Source organism: Diadema antillarum, unplaced genomic scaffold (assembly GCF_040938485.1).
Source record: "Diadema antillarum isolate AM-2024a unplaced genomic scaffold, OU_Dant_1.0 scf00000206, whole genome shotgun sequence".
Classification (NCBI taxonomy): Eukaryota; Metazoa; Echinodermata; class Echinoidea; order Diadematoida; family Diadematidae; genus Diadema; species Diadema antillarum.
Genome location: NW_027271095.1, coordinates 656190 through 682656, shown reverse-complemented (window position 1 = coordinate 682656; position 26467 = coordinate 656190). Strand labels below are relative to the sequence as shown.

At 37.0% G+C, this 26467-nt stretch overlaps 1 protein-coding gene across 1 annotated transcript in view; it reads right to left on the bottom strand.

Moving 5' to 3' along the window:
• Positions 1-7981: 7981 nt before the first annotated feature.
• The window catches only part of LOC139724074 (large ribosomal subunit protein mL44-like), a 34606-nt gene continuing 16120 nt past the window's right edge, over positions 7982-26467 (bottom strand). Inside the window, exons 2-9 of the mRNA XM_071635278.1 lie at positions 24248-24368; positions 19786-19973; positions 19010-19085; positions 15797-15881; positions 12938-13009; positions 11805-11953; positions 10005-10087; positions 7982-9536 (exon numbers count right to left, since the gene is read on the bottom strand). Of these exons, the coding sequence (XP_071491379.1) occupies positions 9349-9536; positions 10005-10087; positions 11805-11953; positions 12938-13009; positions 15797-15881; positions 19010-19085; positions 19786-19973; positions 24248-24368 (962 nt within the window). The 3' untranslated portion in view covers positions 7982-9348. The remainder of the gene's footprint in view (positions 9537-10004; positions 10088-11804; positions 11954-12937; positions 13010-15796; positions 15882-19009; positions 19086-19785; positions 19974-24247; positions 24369-26467) is intronic.

Below are 26467 nucleotides of genomic sequence, written 5' to 3'. Positions count from 1 at the left end.
TTGATTGATTGATTGATTGATTGATTGATTGATTGATTGATTGATTGATTGATTGATTGATTCATTCATTCATTCATTCATTCATCATTCATTCATTCATTCATTATTCATTCTTTCATTTTTCACTGTCACTGACATGACATGAATTTAGACCGCCGTCGGTATCGGTAGGATGGAACAGCAGCACAGAACGAAAGTGATATACTTCCGATGATAAAGATATTGATAGGCGAGAAGAGAAACGTCAAAGACGCTCACACAAACTTGTACAATGAAATGAAAGGTGCGTACTAACGAACATTCTGAATTACGAGCATTATTTAGTCGTCGTTGTCGGAGTAACGAGTCTTCGGAATAACACACCTTTGAAATAACGCGCCTTATTTCATTTTCGGATTAACGAATCCTCAGAGCATGAATAGGCAGTTTATACAATCCGTTATTCCCAAGCTTCGTAATTCCGAAAATATAATAAAATTCCATTATTGCGGAGGTTTGTCATTTCTTTTTTTTTTTCTTTTATATCATTGCATTTATGTACTAGTATAATATCATTCATGGCTATACAACAAATAAGCATGTAGCACTTAATCAATTTTGAAGTTACAATAAAATACTAGTACTCCTAGCAGTGAGGGAGAGAGAAAGAGAGAGAGGGGGAGGGGAGGGGTGACAGAGAGTTAGAGAGAGAGCTCTTGGGTTATGAATTGAAGAGCGACATACAATGTATTCTCAATCATTACATTTTCATTATTTGCTCAGCTCCCTGAAAACCAGGAAACCAGCGGCATTATCTTCTATAGAGAATAAGTAAATATATATAAAATTTTTAAAAAGTACGAAAAATTTGACTTATAATGTTTGGTATGGTTGAAATACATTACATGATGTTAGTTAGTAACCTATGATTGTTTTTCTTTAACACATCTGAAAGATATCGCAAAGAAAAACAAAATGTTTCCAAGGTGTGCCTGTAAAGCTTCAAACATTAGATGGCGCTATTTCGAAAATACTGATCATGTCAGAAAGGCACTCGAGGGTTTCGTCCTTGCGAATGAATCCATGGATATTTATAAACGGGTTTATAACTAAATGATAGGTGATTGAATAATCAAGAACAAAAATCGATTCACTACATAAGTATACAAATTAATAAATAAACAAACAAATAAGAACAAAAGTGCATGCATACATAAAATGAGAGATAGGCAAATAATTAAGATTAATGATAGATAATAAGTAAGATAAATGAGATAGAAAAATGAATAGAATCACTGAATGAATAATAAATAAGTGTATGACAACAATAATACAATGTAAAAGAAAGAAGAAGGTGAATTTCTTTGATTGTTAGAAGACATGCCCATCATCTGCCAATGAAATTTTACAGGCAATCTTCACATTGTCCTACCTCATCATATTGGAATGACTATAATTATTGTAAACATGTGCTGCGGAAGGAACTATTTAAACTTCTGCAGACATGATTATCTATTGATTACCATTGATTTTGATGTTTAGCACAATTAGTTGTCATTAAAGGAAACCCAAAACCAAATATAAGTATGTATTGAGCACGTGAAAGCAGCAATATTAGCTTAGGACACATAGACCTCTGTGACAGCATGAGAAAAATAAGAAAAGTTATATATATAAACCCCTTCAAAAAAAGTTTGGAAATGTGAGCTTGATCAATCATTTCTCATATTTCCTTAAAAATAATTTATTTGTGCTTAGTACCACACACAGATTCTTTAATTCTGTATAAAATGATATCAAACTTGTTATGATTATCGTATACATGGAGGTGCAGTGCTTACAAATATAGGGTAAAGTCAAAATTTAAAAGTTGCAAAATGGCCCAATTTTTGACCTCCCTAATGGAGATTTTTCGTTATGAGTGAGTTCCCCATTGTTTCGTTGGTGTTTATTTACTGTAACATCAGCATTTTTACTGAGTGAAACATGTATGCGTTCAAACAAACAGATAAACAAACAAACACACACACACACACACACACACACAAACAAAAACGATTTTGACTCATACCATTTTATTTCACAGAACCTCGCCACATTAACCACAACAAAGACATAAAGAAGTGAAAGGGCACGGTTTGGGTTTTATTGGGGTTTCATCTTTATTTGGTCTTCATTTTGTCGTTATTTTGTCTTTACTTTATGTTAACTTTGTCATTATAATCGTCAATGAACATGATCGGGGCTCAGTATCTGGTGCACCGCCGCCTGGCACCACGTCCTTCAATTATGCTGTTGATTAGCTTCGTGCTTCGCTGCTGAGGAATGGTGTTCCACTCGTCAACCAGTATCTGACGGAGTCCTGCCAATGTCGTTGTATTTGTGACCCTCTTCCCCACAGCTCGGCCAAGTTGATCCCAAGATGTTCTATGGGGTTGAGATCGGGGATGCATGCAGGCCAGTCCATTCTTGTGATGCCCTCTCTCTCTCTCGAGAAAGTTCGCAAAAGTCTCGCTGTATATGGTCTTGCGTTGTCATCTTTTTGAAGCATCTCAGCTTCATTTTGCCCTATTTCGCGGGCTTTTTGAACATTGCTTACACGTGGCATGATGTACAACCATAAACTTGATGAGCTATCAAAATTGCCTGACATGGCACCACTGAAAACTTGAATGTGAAGTTAAGATGTCTGTTGAAATTTGCCTTCATGGCTGACCAGTTGAGAACAAAGACATAACACAAAAGAGCATGTTCTCTATTATTACTCTTCACGACCATTCTCATTCATTAGGACCGTTCTTGTTCATTTTGCAACTTTTCAATGCAGACCTTATCAGACATTTTTGAGTACAACCCTTTACTTGAGGGCATAATCATAATGAGTAGAATATCATTTTAAAGAAAATTTGATAATCTTTCCATTGACATCAAGCATGTATTGTATAGTGGTTATAAACTGGAGACATTTACAACTGAAGTCAGATTTCCAAACTTTTTTTGAAGGGTATATATATATATATATATATATATATATATATATATATACATACATATAAATATACAGTATACACTGTAATAGAGACAATAATAAGGACAGAAGATGTTGCAGGATGCTGGCTCGTGGAAGCTTTTGACCTTAGGTCTTCTTCAGCTTCATTGTCTGTTTATATAGGAAATGAAATAGATGTTTCGAGCATAACAGATCATACTATGGAGTAATGAACATAAAACATTGAATACAATTTCAGCATGAGTTACAGTATATATTGTATATACATACCTATATATATATATATAAAACATACACATACACATAGTGGTATGATGCTGGTATTTTTACCAAACACTTTTGTCATCATTAGAAGATTGATATAATTGTGTTGTTAGTTTATGCTGAAATCACACCCATTTCATTCTGTTCATTATTCCATATGGCTTGTTATGCTCAAGACTCATATTCCATCCATGCTTGTTTGTACTAGGTGTTACAAAAAACATTTCCCACTTTTGATCCTTAATAGTTCAAAAACTATATATCAGATAACACTGATATTGATACGAGCAACAGCTGAATAGTATACAATTTTGTTGGAGGTAATTCAAAAATGAAAGCATAAATCATTTTCATTAAATTCAAGATTTATTTCTAAGTTAGGTTTCAGATTTTGCTCTATTTTCAACCCTCTGTACAAAACTTTAATTTTGCACAGGGGTCAACTGGTGTGTATGGGAGTGTGTGTTTAACACCCAGACAATGGTCCTGTACAATGGCCAGGGTTTGAATGCAATGCTCTGGGTTTGAATGCAATGCTCTATTACATATTCATGAGAAATTCCACTTTACAGCTAGTCTTTATTCATCCTGAAATGTGGTGTATGCAAGCACATGAAAACATGTACATGCATTTACCCTTTACCATGTGCATGCATTTACCCTTTACCATGAATTCAGACTAGCAGTGACCAGGGTAATTCACATGAATCATTAATAAGCATTCATGTGCCTTGGAGCAAGAGACCAGAAGCCTATGTCAGCAGATCACTGAAAAGGTAGTACTGGTATTTGTGGTATTCATGTCTATTGTTCTGGGTCATGTAAGCACACAATTACATACACATGATTGGTTCCTGTGTAAAGTTCAATTTTGTACAGAGGGTTCAAATTTGAGCAAAATCTGAAACTTAACTTTGAAATTAATCATGGATTTTAATGAAACTGATTCATGCTCTCATATTTAAATCACCTCCAACTAAATTGTACACTACTTTTGTATTCAGCTATTATTCATATCAATGACAGTGTTATCTGATGTATAGTTTTTGAAATATTAAGGGTCAAAAGTGGGAAATGTTTTTGTGACACCTAGTATAAACAGACAATTAATCTGAGGAAGACCTAAGATCAAAAGCTCCTACTACACAGCTGACATCCTGCGACAGCTATTGTCTTAAATTGTCACAATTATGTTAATCTTCCCAAAATGACAAAAGCATTTGATACGTTAATCAGCATCATACCATGCTTTCATATTTTACATATACATTGTATGTTTAAATATAAAAGTGTCCATGGGGGAAAATATGTCTGAAAACAAGGTATCTTAAGGGGAATTTGCTCCAAAGGGGAAATTTTTTATTCTCCTTAATTTTTTGACAATTTTTTTCAAAGGGTTAATCATTGATCTGGGGCCTCAGGACTACTCCATAGCAAGGCACAGGTGGCATAGTGTGTGTAGATTGAGGACTATACCATCAATACAATTTAGGGGAGATTGGCAGGGATGCTAAAAATGGGTGTATATCAGGTGCGAGTTTCTTCACTTTGTCTCCCTCTACAATTAATCTAATATGCCTTGTCTGCCTTGGACTACTTAACATAACAATGTCGGAATTTCGGAGCTTGGATATTTGTTCCATGTTCATCGTGTGACTGCTGGCAACCAGGGACAGCCTGGTGGTAGTGTCGCTGCCCAGAAAGCAGTAGATGACAGGTTTGAGTCCCACTGGTTCCTTTTTTCCGACATGTTTGTTAATTTACAGATCAGCAGTTGCGATCTTCACTAATTTAATTTGTACAGGGAGACAAAGTAAAGAAACTCGCACCCGAACCTTTACCCCTCTGAATAATATCCGTCTTTCATTTAATGGGTGTATATATTGGATGTGCATAGAAAACGGGTCACTGGGGGAATGTAGGTATATCTTCTTTTTCTAAAAAAGAGTTGTATTTTCTCATTAACATACAGACTTCAGTGGCATTAGGTGCATTTTGTGCTCTTGTCAGTTCAATTCTGCATTGAGCCCATATTAATGTATAATTCTTCAAAAAGGGCAATATTTGCATTTTCCTGAATATTTTCATGCTTTCTATCAAATTCCCCCAAACTATTATTTATATAATGATTACTTACTTTTTTTTGTGACCATGAAAAAGAGTGCATTTTTTTTTTTTTTTTTTTTTTTTTTGGATATCATTTGTACATATACTTTATATTGTATTCGACAAACTGTATTATCAGATAAATGAAAGTCAAATTGACAATTTGTACCGCTGGAATTATTCTTTTTTTCTTCTTTGATGGAAATAAATAAACTATTGAATTGAAAAAAAGAAGAATATATATATATACACACAATGTATATATATATACATATATATATATAATTTTTTTTTTCAATAAAGCATATATATATATATTTACATATACATATATACACTCAGCAAAAAAAGTAAGTTCCCCCCTAACATTTATGTTTTTTATGTATTTTATGTATTTATGCCATATTGCCGTTTTATCGCTTACATCTCCGTGCATGTCAATGTACGTCATATTCCTGTTCTGGTGTAGTGAATGTTAACTTTTTATGCCATGATGCTGTTTACTTTTTGCTGTTTTGTTGTTTTTGCTTTAAGCTCAGTTTCATTAAAGGGAATAAGTGAACAGCTGCAACTTCCACTAGTTCTTCCATCCTGTCATGACTACTTGTATACCTAACAATGCAGCACCCATCACGTATGTGGCTAAGGCAATTTCGTGTTACACATGCATATATTCATGTTTTAACAATCTCCAGTATTATGTACTTCACACAACCAACAAGGATATGTGAACATAACTACACAACTTGCTATTCACTTGCTATCAAATATTGAAAAACCATGTAAGTGGTATATCGCTGCTGGCATGTATCATTCTGTTTAGTCTGAGGAAATATCTGCCTGCAACTTTGTCTTTATACATATTACTCGTTATTTCTTGTGTTCTGTTGAAAATGTTTCACACTTCATACTGATAAAACAGGGTGGTTTGGTATCATAATGTATAGTCGCTTCTGTCTGCTTGATATCTTTCAAATTCAAGTTGTAGAGGTACACAGTGTATATATGTTTGGCTGAAAATAGAATTAGTATCCCACTATGTTTCTTCAATCTTCATCATCATCATGTTCAACAAACAACAGAATGTGCGATTAACCCTTTACCTGAAAAATCACAAGTCACATCAAATATGTTGCTTGTAAGAGAGAAAATTGAGTAACCTCGATATATATCTTTTCTTGTTGCTGTTCTCCGTATTTTCACTTCATTCATTTTGTTGTCATGCAGTATGGATGACTCTCGTCTGACTTCTGTGAATATAGAATAATGTCATCTATCTAAAAAAGTATTTATTACCTCCGCCAAGGGAAGGGTTATGTTTTCATCGCCATTTCCTTGTTTGTTTGTTGGTTTGTTTGTCCTTGTGCAAAATAACTCAATAAGTAGTTAACAGATTTTGATGAAACTTACAGGAAAGGTTGAGAATGACACAAGTAACAGATGATAAAATTTTGGTAGTGATCTGGGAATTTGTATGGATTTTATGAAGTTTTTTTGATATTTTGGTCAATGAACTTAGGAGCTCAAGCTGCACACTTAAGTCTGCACACAACCACTAAAGTGCGTGCTCTAGTTTCTGCTAGGGTGAGGAACGCCGCACAGCTAGAAGTTGATGATGTAACAAAAGACTTCTATATTGGGAAATCGGGCGATTTTCACCATGCATATGTATGGAAGAACAAGATCGGTGGTGATACAATGGGCTGCTTGGCGGAGGTCTGTGCTCTCAGAGTGCTTCTCTAGTTATAATATGCTGTTTGGTGAAATCAAAATCAAGGTTACATTGTTAAATCATTCTTGACCCCAGCCAGGCTACAAGGGGTCTACACTTACAGAGTTAAAATCATCATGTGCTAAGCAAATTAGAGTCTGTGGTTGTCAGTTATTGACATCATCCCATTTTCCCACAACTTACTTGCATTTTCAGTACATGTATTTTCAAATGCGATAATCTCGTACTTTTATTGACAGTTAACAGATCATCAGAATTGGAGACTGCAGTTACCATTTAGTGTCAACAATGACCTTTATTAATAGTGCAATGCTCCTTTCACACTAAAAATGATGCATAAAATGTTTCCAGTTCACAAGTCCAGATGACAGAAACTTGAAAACATTGGCTGAATTTTAACTACCTTTGATTCTCTGATAAAGAATTGTATCACATTCTAGTCAAACCATGTATTCATGATTTCTGACTGCCACTGCCTTTCCAAAATAACCGAAGAAGTTGTATGCAGTATAACTTAGGTTTCTTTAATCATAGCCTTACATGAAAGGGGTTGGTGCAATTTACAACATGAATTTGTTACCCACAATAATGTGATTTATATTCTGTTTTGGTATGTACCTAATTTGGGACATAGTGATAGTAGAATGTACCAGCAAGGGAGGTATACCAGCATTTTGTGCAAGTACTGAAATGACACACATTTGTCACCATCCAGTATCCATTTTCCCAGTCAATAGGTAGACAGCTATGTGCAATCTGATCACACAAACATCAATCTAATATAATGGTGGACAAAGACATCACATAACTTGGTTGATGACACACAGCAAAGATGTGAAAAATCAAGATGAAGGGAGTTAACTTAACAAACTCAGCATTCTTGCCTTGTATCTTATCATGCAACAGACGTTGATTAGGTAGTTACATCATGTCTTTACCTCATATTTAAAATGACTGACTCGATATTTTTCGAAAAAACAATAACTAAAACAATGATGACATAGTTTTTTACTGCATCTTGACCCAAATCCTTCTCTGGCTAACATTTCAAACAGTCCATGTTTAAATGTTATGGCATTCCCTCTGCCATCAGTCAAGAGGTACATAAATTTCCACTCTCCCCATCATTCACACAAAATCCCATCAAAGTTATTTGAAATATAGTGATTAAGTTAAGAAGTAATACAATTTTGTTGGTCTTTATGGTTCTGTAAGCATGGGACTCTACACAGATCTGGAAGACTTTTTGGTCCATGACAGACAAACTTAATGTATAAAACAGGGATGAGGGTCAGTTGTGAAAAACTGCTAAAAATGATGTTAACCTGAAGTACCCGAGGTAGGTTTTCTTATTACTTTCTTTAATTTTTAGCAGCTTTAATTGTAAATATCTCAATTTAAAAAGAATGGGGTTAACTCATTTTGCAATTAAAGTCTTTATTGAATTATGTTACCGCATAGACAGACACTGTACAGACACTGAGAAATACAGTCCTTATGTTCGGGTGCAAAACAATTTGTTATGCTTATTTACAGCATTTTTCCTTTCTAAGGGATCGACACTGGCTAACTGTATTGGGTATTTCTGCATTAATTACAGATTGTTAAGACAGGGGGATGCCAAGGAATACAGGCTTAAATTCATACCATTCCCTCTTTGTGCTTCGTTGGAGCCTCTCTCTTAAATCCTCTCTGTCCAATTATTCAGTCATAAATGTCAACTTGATGGTACAATTTTTTCCAAGACTAAGATGCTCTGAAAATTATGATGCAGAGAACTGGGTCCTGTTGTAATTCAATTTGCAATTGCCATAGCAATCTTAATCTAAGAAACATCTTGGGCTGTCAACCAACTCAGATAAGCCTTTGGAAGCTGTTTTTTGGCAGAAAGGATTTCTGGCAAGACCAAATGTAATGTGTTGTTGTGCAGGATGCCTTTTATGTTTGTGAATAAAGCTGTTGTCCATGAGGATGCATCATCATCAGTCCATGAGGATGTATCATCATCAGTGAGCCATGGTCAGGTGTGTGAGGATCTCCTCAAGACATCCAGACATCAGCCACACCACATGACTCCCCTACTCCCACCAATCAAAGTCTGCATCTCTACAGCACACTGGATGGATACTCTCTATGACATTCCTCCCTGATTCCAAGTCTGTCCATTTTGCAAAGGCTCTTGACATTATCTGCAGTATTCTGCACATGTAGGTGCCCACATGAAAGTCTGTAATGGTTGTTGCATTGACAGCCTTGGCTAACTCGCAGCAATTTTCTGCTGCTCTGTCTGCCCTGAGTCCAGCTCCCTTACAATCCTCTGGTGGAGCTGACTGTGCTTGACTCCATCCAGAGGAAGAGGTGGTCTCTTTTCTGGGATGTCCAGTAGGTTTCTGAGGGCGACGTAAGCTGCCTCCTCCTCAGCTGCTGAGATGGACTCTCCTGGGGCTGACAGATTAAGAGAGCAAAACATTCAGATAGTTTTAAACTAATCAACTCAACATTTGATGTATTTACCCAGAAGCTCTATATGGCAACATTCACAATATGAATCAGGTATTTCATATAGGTCTTGATCCATTTTCTGAGTTTTTAGATTACTCAAAAGTGGAAATATGCAAGTTGGGTCCCAATCTGCTCACCATTATGTAGCGCCATCTCATGTTCACACAATGTGCAGTTACACATTGCTATTATGGCCGCCAAATTTTAGCAATCTGCGATAAGAACCACAATGTCAATTCAGCATTGTAATGACATGGTTTACATAATAACAATATTTCATATCTATTATAGTAAATAATCACTCATACATCCTTAAAAAATAAGAATTATATTATTCAGGCATATCATAGACAACCTACAACTATATTCTCACATCCATCAGCTTTTTAGAGGACTATTAAGAAAACTCACCCCATCCTAACAGCCTCTTGTTGCTGTAGACACCAACAATGTACAGGGGAGTGATGGTGGACTTCCCTGCTTCTCGCATTAACCTGTTGAAGAGCAAATTCAGAAATCATCACTTAACATCATGCGACATTACAATGGGCATAAATCTTCTTTACTTAGTAATTTTATATGACATTAGATTGGCATTTTTTTATCATGTCTATGTCTTTTTCCACTGAGAAAGAGGGGTCAAATCTCATTTGTACATGTTAACCAATACTCTAAAAACAAGAGAGCGTGTCTAGTGCTCACCTGAGCATTGGACTTTGCATTCATGGCACTTTGACTGAGGCAAATTACAATTGTATTTAAAAAAAAAAATCTTGAGATTCTGGAATTGCTGCATGCCCCTTGGGCAACATCTTCCTAATTTGGGGTGTTTGGGACCCTCCTAGGGCCTCCCCCCCCCCCCCCCCCCCCACCTCCCCTACTCATGGGGCACCCCCGCACATTTTTATACAAGCTCCCCTCACAGATGATTCCTACTTGGTCATAAGTTTGGTCACAATCCGGCCAACTGTTTACAATTAGAAGATAACAAAGCAACAAATTTTATGGATGCCTCTCTCTTAAGAGAGGGGGTCATGGTGCCCATTTGTACACATAGTATTTCTATTTCCCTTGCAATTACAGTGGAATCTGGTAAACATTTCATGATGTAATTTCAAGAAGAATACGGCCAAGTGAAATTTGACCCACAAATGGTCCTGGGTCCTGGGTCTGCTGTGAACAGAAATGAAACTAAACCCTCCAATGTACTTCTCCATAGCATTATCTTAGCTGTATTACTTCTAGTTTCAAGGATTGCCTAGATGGGCTGGGGTGCCCAAGGGGGTCATGGTGCACATTTTTACCATTCCTCTATCTTCCTCATGATAATGACAGCTAAGTTTGGGGAAAATTTGAATGCAAAGATGAAGTCACAATGGGTTAACTTGTCTTAGTCACTTCTGGTTTAACAGAAAAAGATTTGTAAATATTACTTGATTAGGGGGTTGGGGCTTCCTGGGAGGACTCAAAGGGGAGGTACAATGGCCTTTTGACGAAAGTGAGATCCTATCACCCTAGGGTTGTTACCTGCTACGTTTGGTGAAAATCCATAACTAGGTTTTCAAGAAGTTGAAAATGTGAAAGTTTCTACACCCCACATGCCAAATGATGCACAATAAATTATTGTATTAGCGAGCTTGAGTCTTTGGTTCAGGCAAGCTAAAAAGGGTGTGCAGTATATATCTAAGTAAACCATTTCACCAAAATGAAGAGCAAATGATAATCAAATTGAAAAATAATGCACTGTAATGTGTCAAATACATTGATTCATCAACAGACTATAATAACAAATGTGTTCTTCTTGGCCCTCAGGCAATTCAAAGCTGAAGATCACATTACTTTCAACATTTAAAGGGTAAGGCTAGTAACTGCACTGACCAGGGACGCTAACCTGAAAGCATTAATCTGCACATTACTTGAATATGAGACCATTCTAAAGCAAATCATTTTCACACAACAATAGATATACAATGAACTCTTGAATGAATCCCATAAGGATTGGAACAATCATCTCCCAGCATTTCCACTGATTCCCACTGATCAGTTACTAGCCTTCCCCTTTGACAAATTTGTTTCTATAAACCAATGCAAACTACTTAGTCGATGTCACTTTTCAATGTGTTATTCCTAAAATGTGTCAAACTCAGCTTCAAGGCTTGCCCTGTGATAGATAAAAAGTAATGTACAAAGTATGATGCATGCACTGCCAACCTGGACTCCGGCAGGTCTTTACCCTCCGCCTCCAAGATACCAGCGACCACACCCATGGGGTTGTCCACTCGCCAGATCTCACACAGATCCTTGTCCATTAACTGGGGAAGAAGGAAGTCCCGAACAAACAAACCTGCCCTGTCTGGTCCCTGCAATGTCATAAAAACACAAACAAACAACAAACAAAAACACACTGATACATCATATGCAGTGGAAAAGCACAACCAAACTCATACATAAATGGAGGGTTGAGAATTGAACTTGATTTAAAGAAACAAACCGACAAAAAACTAGTGCAATTTGGCAGCAGATGTTTATGCCTTTTCACGTGATCACTATATTCTCCTTAAAATATGAATTTTAATCACATAGAAATGACATTCATTTATCATGATATTTGGTTCTCTTTTAAAATCCTCTTTACATTACAGAGGTATCTCCCAATGAATATCTATCTTTCTGTTAAATCACATTTCATGAGACATTCCTAGCTGAAATTAAACTACAATTCAGTGATCTCGGACAGTAAATGTAATGTTTATCATTGGGAGCAGTGATTTAAAAACTGTTTGAGATATCACATTTGATGCATTTGTGTAGTTCAGTTGTATCACAAAACATCCCACCATATAAAAGTTTGACAATAAAGCCTAAAATATAAAAAGATATTATTATTTTTCTCACAAAACCATAACTGAAGACGGTTTATCTAGAAACAATTCTATTATAACTGTTGTTCACATTCTGCATATTCCATAATACTTACAATTGATAATATGATTAACTTTTTTACACTGGTCGTTTCTATCCGTAACTCACATTTTAGAACTATTTTGAAGCACTAAACCTAGGATTTTTGTTCTATCTGCAAATGATTAATAATGCCTTTAACGGATTTTGCTTTAAATATCAGTGACACATCTATACTTCATGCAGCATGCTTGGGCTAAGTACAAAATCAAAGATCTTCTCTTCCAATTGCAATAAACTAGATTGGGACACAGGAATGGAGGATAAACAATCCAGAAACATAATGTCTTCTGCACCCTCAGAGTGCAGACAAGTGAAAATAATACATTTCATCTGTGAGAAATTTTATAGTTCCACAAATCAGTTGTCGCATGTTTGCTTACCTGATCCTCTAGAAGAGCACCAATGATTGCCATGAATGTCATCTCCAGGATCTCACTTGGTACAGGAAAGTCCTGTCAACCAAAAGAGAGAAGGGCCATTATAAAAAGTGTGCAATTAGTTGGATTCTTAAAGTGCAATTCCATTCTATGTTTAAGGGGGTTGCAAGGCTCTCTCTTTTGGGTTTGTTTTTATTTTTGTATTTTTTGCTTAAGAAGCACATGCCAAGTATATAAATTACATGTGCAGCTTACTTCTGTTTGTGCATTTTATGATGCACAAACAGCATAATCTTTAAATTATTGGATCAACTGTATCAATAACAATAAAGCATCTGCCTCACAAACATATGTACAGTAGGTATAGACTAGATATATCATCACAATGCATGAGTGGTAGTTGCCTCTGGGTGCACGCAGAGGCCATCAATATACTGTTCTACATTACACTGACTGCGTCTAGTGATGCACTGAGCTTCAACCCCACAAAAAGATTGTACATACAATATCTTGTCCTTTTGTGGAGTCAATAGGTACAGTATATTTCTGACAAAAATAGTTGTGATATGTTGATGAGTGGTGTATCTGTGGTATATCAAAGTCCTTGCCTAGAGGTACCCTTTACCAAGGTTACCAAAGTTGATTAAAATGAATTAGGTCAACAGAGTGGTAGAAGTTTCATGAAAAGTGGATATAAGGAAAGTATTTTGGAGTTTCATATGTTCACTCTTGCAGTGACATTTGTAGATAACCACATGTGCAAGTCTCCCTTTCACTTGCACACAAATCTTAACTGAAATTTCTGTGCAAGAATCAAATCAAGAAAATAATCCCATACCATTTGCACCAAGTTATTGTAATGCTGCAACAACCAAGTGACTTTAGTAGCTAAATCAGTGAAACAACTGAAAAATACTTTCGTCCACAAACCAATGAATGTTATAGATGACAAAATCTTTACCTCTTCCCATTTGTATATATAATGTACTTGATACCAATACCACTGGTTAGAGAAAACATGTGGAATTTGTATGTAGATCTAAGATGACACTAGGAAATTAAACTATTTCTTAATCTTTAAAATTTTTTTTCAAGTATCTAAAGCCACAAAATCTTCAGGAATAAAGATGAAAAGTGGAGAAAAATTAGCTTACTATGGTTTATTGCATAAAGCTCTATCATGCAAACCACTATGCAATTTTGATTAAAAGGGCAAGGAAACTTTTTTTAAACATAATAAAAAATTTGCTGAATATCACATATTTTATTAGGAACCAGCTTTGAAAGTGCATATTGGGAAAAGTATGTTTTTACTTGCAGACAGCCAATGTCATGGTCATAAGATACAAGCTTATGACATTTCTTGTGCTTTTATCATACACCCTAACTGTAGGAACCCTATGCCTACATGTGTATGCATACTATCTTAAATGTTTGATTACCTTCAGTGACTAATAATTGGAGACACTATAAAAAGGTGAGACTTATCATTTTGATTTACGATCATATATATGCAACAAAACATTATGCTAACACATCTTAAGCAGTTCTCACAGCAATTTTTTCCCAAAGCTGAATTTTGAATTTAATCTGGAAGTTCTGGGATGATTTTTGCTACAAAAATTATTCATTTGTTTTTATCAAATTGGCAACTTCTACTTTCTACTGGAAGAACAGATGGAACCACACACATCCATTAAATTTGCACAAAATGGAAAAAATAATAATAAAAAAAGTACATTGGTCATAATCATCCATGCAAAGTAAATAAGATGATGATGTCATAGCAGCAACACCTTTGACCTGCACACATATGTTAATCAAACTCCCTTTCTCTGAATAGAAATAAAAAATTCATATACGCCTCATTTGATAAAATCCTCTATTCTTTATACTGGTTGAAACTGGGGCAATTCCATAATTGTCCGTTATTGAAAAATAGTACTATACTGCCCCATAGCATGTAAACTCCCCATAAGATTAAACTGATCCACAATACTAAACTGCCCCAGAGTACTAAACCACCATCTTTTGGTTCATTGTGGTACATACAATGTATTGTAAATGCTTGGCTTACATAGCGCAAGAGGTAACCCTTGTCCAATGTGATCGCAATACAAATAATGACTATGGCAGCGCTGACAACAATTTGTCAACATTAAAATAATGTGTGACTAGGCTCACTTGATCACGACTGACCAAGTAAAATTTCACTTAATCTTTTATTTGGTATATAAAACAGATATGGACTGCTTTCATTCAGGGCATTGTTGATATTGTTGCCAAGAGAAGCACTCCATATCTGTATCATAGATTAGACACAAAGCATCAGTGATTGCAGGAAGATTAAATTTTGTAATTTTGATGAGTTTGTAGTTGTGAAATAGTGAACAATCTTAATTTCATTAAATTTTGTGTACAAACAGGACACTTGTGAAGCAGTGGTATAATCAGCATCACTAATATGCATTCCTGGTATGTGGTTGCAACCCATATTATTTGTTGTGAGAACAGGCTTACCTCTGAAATTCTACATCTTTCTTTTTCTAAGTCAGATTTCTTGAATCTCCTGATTTCTTTGTTTGATTTCATTCTCTTAATGTTAACTCCACCTTTCTACCTCAATGCTAGACAATCTGAAAGCATATTTACATCAACAAACACAAGGACAAATTTGTCTGACCCTTAAACCAATTTCTTTTTCTTTGTTGTACGAGTGTGTGTGTGTGTGTGTGTGTGTGTTTGTGTGTGTGTGTGTGTGTGTGTGCGTGCGTGTGTGTGCGTGTGTGTGACACAAAAAGAGAAGTAAAGTATCAGTCAAATTAAAAGGTTATGTGAGAATTAAAGAATAATTTCACTTACGGCACATAATATGAGATCCCTCATCCCCAAGTTGCCGGCGACATGTGACAGCACATTTCCGCTGAGGAGATACTGATGGATGGCCCTGCATCAAGCAAACAATAAAACTTCCCTCGCCAGTGAAACAAAAACACCACAGACAGGGTGACCAAAATGCAATACCAGTCTGAGGCAGTAATGCATGCCGGCTGCAAGCAAAGGGAGATGTGGGGGGGGGGGGATGAAGGATGACACAGGATTGAGCCTCAGATATAACCAAATAAGTGTGGGTTGAACTGATTTCTGTTGGTGTAGAGTGTCTGGCAAGACAAACTGTCCGAGATAGGTTGGCATTAGGTGGATGAGCACTAATAGTCACCTGGGAGAATCCCCACGCTCTCATTTCGCTGCTGCTGGGTGCACGGCTGTCACCCATTTTGGGGGGTTAAGATGATTGAGCAGGCATCTGAGACAATGGAGTGATGCTAAGTGCGACAAAACTAAAACAAAAGACTTAAGAATCCCGAGAATGGAATGTTTACACAATAGTAGTCCCGCCGGTCTAATCATGAATCTGGTTTTTGCCTTACAGCAAGATGACAAGTAGGATTTCATGTTCAGGGGATATAGTAGATACTGTGGCAGTTTCTCCTATCAGAGTCTGATATATTGCTGCAAACACAAACAAATATTACAACTAGCAGAGGTTATCAATCACCCCTAGGTCATTCTAGCTGATCATACTTGTCAATTTCAGCCTGCATCTAAACCATTAAAAGGACCCATTCTATTTGTTTCATTGAAACTTCTTCTGGTAACAAGTAAAGTGAAAGAATTTAAAAACTTATCATTACTGAAAAGATTTAATGATGGTGCTACAGTGTAAGTAAAAATTCTTGAGATTTGTGTGTGAAAATGATTGTATGTTTTGTGCAATTTACATATCTAACCATGTACATGTATTTTGTAGAAATCAAGACCCTCCCTAAATTTCATATTGAGATATTAAAAAAAAAATCAAACACATCAATAATGTAAGTCAAATAGCGGCTAAACCATTATCTTCCGATGGCTGCATTACTACAGACACAAGCTAGATACAGTGTCCTAATCCTCTGTTATCATATTAGTCCCATTTGAAAAATAGCACAAGACAAATATTTGAAAGGAAATAACATATATTTTGCTCTACCTTTCATGTACCTACACAATATCATAAATGTTGGCAATCAGCTGTATACAAGCCAGTTTACAGTTAGCAGGAGTCTGCAATGATCTCTTAACACCAGACTTGTCAAAACATGGACTAATCTCTTAATAAGAGAGCAGCTGAAAACAGCCACACTTATCTATTTGTTGAAAATAATGTAGATTCACTTGTACATTTTGTCATGCACCTAGGTCATACATGAATATTTATAACATAATCTTCATGAAGACCTACCAGGTAAGGGTCTGCAATGACTTTTACACATGCTCAAATGGTTAACTGTGAACTGGCTTAACCCTAAATTGAATTAAAATAAATACATACAAAGGGTTACGTTTTGTGACACTGAACCAAAAGTATATTGTGAAACTACAAAACATCACTTTCCCTCTGTCACACCTACATTGTGCAGCTGAATACATTTCCCATTCACTTGCCAATAAATCCTCGTAAAATTTCCCTGTACACAGAAGACTTGAATTATATTTGTGAGGGATCAAAATACAAACTTGTGTAGTCTGGAGTTGTTATACAATGATCTAGTAATAATGGATACTAAAGTGGGAAGGGGTTACAAGGATCACTGCCCATCACAAATGATAAATCAAAATTATCATTCACATTTTTTCAACATACAAGCCAATAGAAGTGTTAACATGCAATGAAGTCATCGTCTCAGACTTTTGTACAAAGCTGATTGTGATCGACAACCCGGTACATGTATGTAATAAATCACTGTTCCAGGGCTGTCAACCTTCACACTTCAAAAGAGAAAGAATCCAGAAAGGTCTCAGAAATACATTTGTGTGTTACATGCATTTCAATGGGCAATGAGAGTTTCCAAATCAGGGAGGTTTTGTATATTCTTTTGTCAGGACTAGATGAAATACTGTTCAAAAGTTTCAGAGAGCCTCCTGCAGGATGAAGGAGACTCGGCAGCACTGCTGGTCTGCTCAGACATGTATTAAAACTAAAAACGCCATGACTTTATATCTTTTCTCCAATTTCAATGTTATCTTTGTCTGACTTCATTTTTCAATTTTAGCATTTAGGAGTTTATAGATTATGAGTCATGCCGTTACATTTTGATTCCTACAAGAGTACATACAGACGGAAGATACTTGTTTCATAATAACTTGTATGAAGATATTCCTGTGAGTTCCTCTTCATGTAACTACAAGTAAAAAGTTAATATGCACACAACATTTTGAACACATAACACCAATATTATCATTAACCATTCCAGACAATCACACCAATTCAACCATTACAAAGCTAGGACTATTTCACTATGATCACAAATAGTCATACTACCATCTTGCACTAAAAACATCCAGTTGCTCATTTCCAATTTTCAATATTTTTCAACATTGAAGCTTTCCATATTTCATGATAGTGTGTTTCACTCAATCCTGTTTCATGATTTTCTTTACATTCAAACTGAAAATACAATGTCTATTCGGCAACATTCTATTTTCTTGTACATCATCACTATCCTGAATATGAAAAGGCATGATACGTGGTATGGAACAGCAGTGTCGCATTTTCATGCTGGCATTTTATGAAATTTTTCATAATTCATTCTGAGAAAGAAACTTTTTGACACATATATATATAAATTCATTCTATGGAAATCTTTCTATGAGTCTACCAATAATTTAGTTGAAACAATCTGAATGTCTACAAAATTGAACAAAGAGTGACACAACACTGCATAGAAAATTGTCATGTCTCACAGATGTTTCTAATCCTGGGTTGTACCTCGGATTCAACTGCCACAACATGAACTTATTACTGAGACAATAAACTACTACACAAAGCCATCTTCAACACATTATCTAGATATGACCAAGACGGCACATAAACTGTATATAACAAAGCCATTCCTGTCTTTTACAAAGTTTACATAGCTTCAAATTCCAATTGGTAAAATGTTGTTGTTGTTGTTGTTTTTATATGATGGCACTGATTGATCAGCATTTGATTCTATTATTGCACACAGCACAATGAATTAGGTTTCTTACCTGTGTCCTTCCTCTGGGACTTTTGGCAATGAATGCCTCAGGTAGCTCTTGATATAACTGGATGAAAACAAATACCCTGTTTTGGCAAAAAGCCAGAAAGGGAAATAAAGTGACAACACCCTATCAATTCTCCTTGTATCTTGAAATTAATAACACAGTGTAACAACAAAACAATTCCACATAGGTCGTCACATTGCCGGTGTAACCCCCCCCCCCCCCTTTGCAATGATTTATACTTCCTTTTAGTTTTAGGATCAACATTTCCTAGTTTCCCACATTTATCCTTCCCTCAATGAACGTTACCTGAATTAGGAAAAACTGCAGAATTGCTTGTACAAACATAGTACTGTTGCACTCTGTCGAGTTAGTTTCCTATAACACACTAGTAACACAGTGCATTTTGGTGTGAAAATATTAACATTTTATATCTTGCAGGGATCAACAATAACTTCTTTTTTTTTTTTTTTTTTGTCTGGTGGCCATTTGGACCACTAAAAATCTGTTAATCTCAAATTTTGGTGGCCCAAAAAAGATATGTAGTAACCTAAAATAAAGGCATAAGCAAAACTCCATTTTGTATATCAGTTGCCCAATCCAGCCAGTAAAAGATTAATTTTGTTCTGTCACAGAGATGGCTTGATGTCATTTATCAAATTTAACTTCAAAGTGGTTTGGAACTCTTTGAGCTCTTGCAATGACGTAATTTTTCCCTCATAGCCTTACGAGCACAGTGTGGGGCAATGGTTACATTGTCAAGAGCATTCCGCTCTAATTACCTGTCTGGGAAAGAGCACTATTGTCTTCAAGTTGCAGCTGGGAGTCCTTTTCTAGTAAGCCCATCTCCTTTCTGTGTGCCTCCTCCTTCTCTACATAGCTGTGATGGGTGAATGCTGTTCTGATTGTAGCATCATTGAACTGCTCACCAAAACGTTGCCCGAAAGCATATATCTCACTGGTATAATCCCTAGAAGACAACAAATACAATCGACATCACAAAACGAAACAAAAATACATGTAGATGGATCACAACTTAAAGACAGAGATTAATCAAACTGACTCGATGTCTGTACATCTTACTGCAGAATTTCTTTTTATGATTTGGAGCATTGCAAAGACATCCAATCGACCTTACAGTCAATTGACTAGAATTAAACCACTGCCATTGGGACTCCTAAGACAGAGACAAAGCAGCCCCGGCGATACGGTGTAATTAACTCACTGATAAGAGGCCAAAGCTTTTGAATTCGTAACGGTCATCGAAGCGCTGTGCAGAGGGAAGGACAAAAAAATCTCGAAAGTTCACCTCCTCGTTTCTCCCTTATTTTAGCACCAAATCCCTTAAAACTTCACACATATATCTAATATGGATATATCATCCCTCATATGATTTTGGGGTGAAAATGCTGATGTATCTTTTGAGATATGTGTGTTTTTCTGTTTAAAGTTCACATAAGAAGCCGATCGCCAAAAACTGGACTGTTTGTGTTTTTGAAAGGCTTATTAACCATACTTTCCTATCTCACATCTTTCAAACCCCTAAAAAGGTTGGTTTTTGAGGAATATGCGTTCAAATTTCGTCAAAATATCGAAGCCTTATTCCCCGTTGAGTCAAGACCCCTAGATTATGATGTCACGTAAGGGTATTCCCTCTTATGTCCACGCAAATGCAGTGCTGTCAAAGCTTTAAAATTGCGTCATATCGCTCTCTTATGATGGATTTTATGTTCTAATTTGTTTAAGAATTATTAGAAAAAAATGTTCTAGTGAACGATTTTTTGATACATCACATAATATTCAGAAAATTTAGAATTTTGAGAGGACTTTTTTAGTTTTATTTTGGTTGGAAAAATAACGTCCCGCGTAAAAGATTAATCCGCGAGTGATGCGACTCTGTACGTGCCAGCGCGCGGTACGGTGCGGACGCCAGATGCTGCCAGCAAAGAGCTACCTCTGTGTGTGTGTGTCACTACGTGTGTGTGTGTATGTGTTGTGTATGATGTGCATATCGAGGCAGGAAACTGGGCTGGTGTCGCTTGCGATAGCTCCTATAGGCCTACAACACGCATCACAGCATAGCACGCACCCTGTACTGTACATATCGGATACAGTCACGCTCACAAATCACGTACGTCTTGCAAAACAACCAGACTAAATTTCTGTCTACTATTATTAGTTTACTTGTGGATTGGTTATGATCTTATCGTTGTTCATTTATATGGCATTTATATTTCGAAAGTGCACTCGCGATGCTCGAGTCACTGGCACTATAAAGCCGAGAAGTCGGTTGTGAATACAATCATGTCCGCTTAGCCAAAGTGCGAACGTAACCATGCTCGCCATGCCGGCTGCCCTGGCTTGCAATCGCGATGCTCTCTCGTCCGCTCGGCTCCCCGAATTTTACCGGCGGGGCTGCCTAGCTGCTGCTAGCTAGCTGCGCCTGCATACATACGCGGGGTTCGTACGTGTTGTAGGGCGCTCAATACGGTACATGTGAATCGAATGTAAACTGAATACCGAGCACGTACGTACGCACGCAGCGCACACAGGGTATGACAACACATAGGGGGAGTGGCTTCTGCGCTTGTTACGCGTATTTTCTAACCGCGCGCTGTACGCTCATTATCTGATCGCTGGAGATCCACACGCGAATGCAGCTTTTCGGCGTTGTTTGCAAACATGATTTGGGTCACATTTTCATGCGTGCTCGTAAAAAAATGGGGTGATATTGCTGTGATTTCAAAGTTAAATTTCTCAAGATAGAAACATCATTTCGCCATGAAATTTGAAATATGTCTTAATGAATATGTCTAAAATCGAGACGAGGAGCATCCCCGTCGTTTGCCATTCCATCTCCATCGAAAGGCAGCGGCTCATAGGGTTGCGGCACCCGTGGCCCTGCCGCTGCTTCCCCGGCTGGATTGACGTCGACAGCACCTTGCTCTCCCACTTCTCCATCGTCCTCTCCCCAGCTTACATCTTCCCAACTTCCATCGTCCTCGTCTATATTCTCGTCCCCTTCTCTGCTTTTGTCGCTTCATTCCTCTTCACTAACGTACTCCTCAAAGTCCATAAAAAGATCACTCTGATAACTCACTGTTCTCGGCCATTTTCGGAAGGAGTGAAAGCTCAAAATTGATCGACGCGAAATTTCGAAACGAACCGCTATGAAAAAGTTACGATGATACAAATGTGAACCGCACGTACGTACGTACAATGCATACGATACGAGCTGCGAGGTGATACGTCATACCGACCGACGGCCGACCGGATCTACTTTCGCACCAAAACTATGAGGAGAAAATTGTGATAATTGTGTGAAATTTGGGCTTGTTGCAGATCATAGTAATACAAAATAATTGTTTGAGAAGAAGCAGTTCATGATAATACTATTAAGTGTAGACAAACAGTAAAGAGTTGGTGTCAAAAGTATAAATAGCAGAGATTTCAGACTTTGAAAAAAAATTGACAGAAATTCTTTCCCGATGCCAAATGCTTTTCTACAGAGCATCCGGGGCCCGTGGCTCTAACTACCCTGGCGTGACGTCACAACTTTTGGAGTCCCGTACTGTGGCTGGTTTTCGAGGGGGAGGGAGGGGGATGTTTGGGACTTGCAAATAGCGGATATCTAGATGCTTGCGGGGATTTGAGCCAAACTTTTTGCATAATTGGTCAATTACCAACATATATTTCATCTACAAACGAATTTTACGAACATTTATTCCCTTCATATAGGATCTTTAAGTCGACCGTGGGAAAGGGTTACAATTTTTTTCTGGACATAAGTCTGCGCCTGCATAAATATGCATTTGATTAACAAATTGCTAGTCTGTATACACCAGACTCACTACCTGCGAAGTTTCGTGTTGGCGCAATTAATAGTTAGGTGAAAATAAGAGCAAAAAGACAACCCAATTTAAGAGAAAATACTGGACATGCACAACTAGATCATCCTCCTGCACATGCGTTCTCTACTGGTCAGTGCACGCTTAGCCAATCAGCGGCATCAGGTTCGGCGCAGTGCGACAGGGTTCGGTTTTCGGTCCACAGGGTGGTGAGTGGGCAAGAGAGGAACCCTGCAATGTGCTTCAACTGTTTCACGCAGCATGAAAACCGATACATCGGACTGCGTACTGCTTACTCTATGGATTTTACGTGGGTCACAAGTGACAGTGATCTCGATTTTTTTCTGGACATATCTGTGCGCCAAATGATACAGAAAAGATATTTGGAACACAGTATGGATATACTACCATAAGTCATATACCGAAGTTTCATTTTTGGGCAATGAAGGAAAATGTGAAAAAATAGCACTTGTTTTGAGACCAAATTTTTTGTTTTGGAAGCTATATTTCGACATTATTTCACAGGTCTATCCTCAATAAAACCTAAAATAACTAACATAGCGAGTTAGAGAATAGTGTTTTTCTTCAATTTGCTGTATATAGATTTAATCATTTGATGGCTTCTGAGGCGAGATATTGCGATTGCCCTGCAACACTTCCCCAGCGGTTTTGCGTACACAAGCTGTCTACTTTATGCAAATGAGGCTTCGAGGTCATAGCTTTTGACGAGTTAATTATACCGTATCGCCGCCCCTGAAAGTGATGAAGATTCCCAAGGACATATGTAAAAAGGACAAAATGTTCCCTAGCCCACCAATTATCACCGATCAAAACAAAAATACAAAGTACATCCACACTGTTATAAGTCAGAGACCAGCAAGAATGAATCAAGCCAAATTCTAGATATAAACAAACAACAAATGACTGTTTCAGGTTTTTTTTTGTTTTTTTGTCTCTCTCAAATATCAAGTACAAGGTAAGTCCCTGAAGCTACCCACTGCCATGTGCTATGCTGGTAATGGTTAGGGCTAAATCAGTGAAACCTCTCAACAAATCTAAGGAATAGAGGAATCCAGAAAAGCTGAGAGCTCTACAATACATTACCACTGTATGTTTCCCCCCATGCCACATACACGTGTACATGCACACACACAGAGACATTATGCTACACTACAACTTGTAGATCTGAAAAAAATACATGTATATTATGCAGACTGCTGTGACACTACATTTTCCAGAAGTCCAAAAACAAAACAAAGTAAATCATCATATTTCAAGTTCAAGTTTTAAAATGTACATCTGGAGTTAGAATTCAAGATTTGAACTGCAAATGTGTTTATTTCAATAAAACCTTGAACTGGCTCTTAGATCAGGTCAAATTCTAACTATCTCTCACCAGTTATCTTGATGTGAACGGGGCTTCTTAGGTTCTTCTCCATACTTTATCCTGAGAAATTTCAGCTGACCCCCAAGGGCAAACAGAAATGGCTTCAACCAACGAGCATGATGCCGTACATCTGCATTGTAAAAGGAGAATGCAAGAGAGCATGTCCATCAGTAGAAGAGCCAGAGGGAAAATCCTAAATGATCATTGTATGCTCGTTTCTAGATTGCATATTTGCAAGAAATTACTCTCATATTAATTACTCATGTTGTAAATTGTAATGGTTATACAACCACAACAGAAAAGTCACGAAAAATGAAAATAAAATGTCTTGGACAAAAATTGACGCAATACTTTACGTACATGTACATGGATCACTAAAGTTACGCACAAAAAGATAAATTCATACTGGACTGTGAACTATAGGACAAGAATTGCATTCATATCTTTTCAGGACATTGGAGGGATTATGGCAGAGCAGATTCAATATCAACCACTATTTACCCTCACTACTAATGTACTACATGCTCAATAAACAATCATGTTTGTTTGTTGGTTGATAAAGACTTTGATAAAGAAAGAAAAACCAGATGGACACAATGACAAATGTTTCTTCTAAATCAGACGATAAGAAAGTTAAAATGCAACTTGAAAGTATGCACAAACTGGAAGAGGCGATGATGTCATCACCTCACAACTCATCCACTGGTTTGCAAACAAATACGAGAACAAATCTTGGTTGATGATTCAGCAATTGCAACAGCTTTCCCCCTAGGAGTCATTAAGGTTATTACAATACTACAACTATGTGATTATGAGGCTGCAGCTACACGTACACTGTAATATTTCTGATAGTTTTTGGATTATATGAAAAAATTTAAAAATCCGTAACTGTTTAATCTAGGTCACATTTTAATGAATATTATTAGGTTTCTTTAATTTTACTTAAAACAAACTTGAGTATGGTGTGGAATTGCATTTTACAACTTCATACACTATCTCTTCCTGTCACACAGAGCTCCCTAGAGACAAATAACATCTACATGTGTAATATAGTGTATACATTTGAATCATTAAAAAAACAAGGAAAAGTAGAAATTATGCGGTGCATAATATATGTCCCCGCCGGAAGTAGCATTTTGTAGCAAAATGTACGATATAGGTCAAAAAATAAGGTCAAAGGTCAAAGAAGTCAAAGGTCAAAATTCTGTGTAGAAGTTTTGAAGCCCTCACCTAGTGCCATCACATAAAGCAAATGGAATCGAAATCGGGTTAGAAATGGCGAAGAAGTAGCATTTTGTAGCCAATGTACAATATAGGTAAAAAATCAAGGTCAAAGGTCAAAATTCTGTGTAGAAGTTTTGAAGCCCTCACCTAGAGCCATCACATAAAGCAAACAGAATCGAAATCAGGTTAGAAATGGCGAAGGAGTAGCATTTTGTAGCAAAATGTACAATATAGGTCAGAAATCAAGGTCAAAGGTCAAAGAAGTCAAAGGTTAAAATTCTATGTAGAAGTTTTGAAGCCCTCACCTAGAGCCATCACATAAAGCAAACAGAATTGAAATCGGGTTAGAAATGGCGAAGGAGTAGCATTTTGTAGCCAATGTACAATATAGGTCAAAAATCAAGGTCAAAGGTCAAAATTCTGTGTAGAAGTTTTGAAGCCCTCACCTAGTGCCATCACATAAAGCAAACGGAATCAAAATCGGGTTAGAAATGGCGAAGGAGTAGCATTTTGTAGCAAAATGTACAATATAGGTCAAAAATTAAGGTCAAAGGTCAAAGAAGTCAAAGGTCAAAATTCTGTGTAGAAGTTTTGAAGCCCTCACCTAGTGCCATCACATAAAGCAAACGGAATCGAAATCGGGTAAGAAATGGCGAAGGAGTAGCATTTTGTAGCAAAATGTACAAGATAGGTCAAAGGTCAAGGTCAAAACTGAAATTCTATGTAGAAGTTTCAAAGCTCTCATGTAGTGCTATCATATAAAGCAAACAGAATCAAAATTGGCTCATAAATGACAGAGAAGTAGCAAATTGAAGATTTTGATCACACACGGACGCACAGACACACAGACAGACACACAGACACACAGACACACACACGTACGGGGCCCATTTCATAGTACCCTGCTCGAACTCGTTCGGCGGGGACAAAAAAGCATACATCCTTTTAAAACCATGTCATGCTTTCATTGACCACTAAGTACTGCAAAAGTATGCACATTTTTAA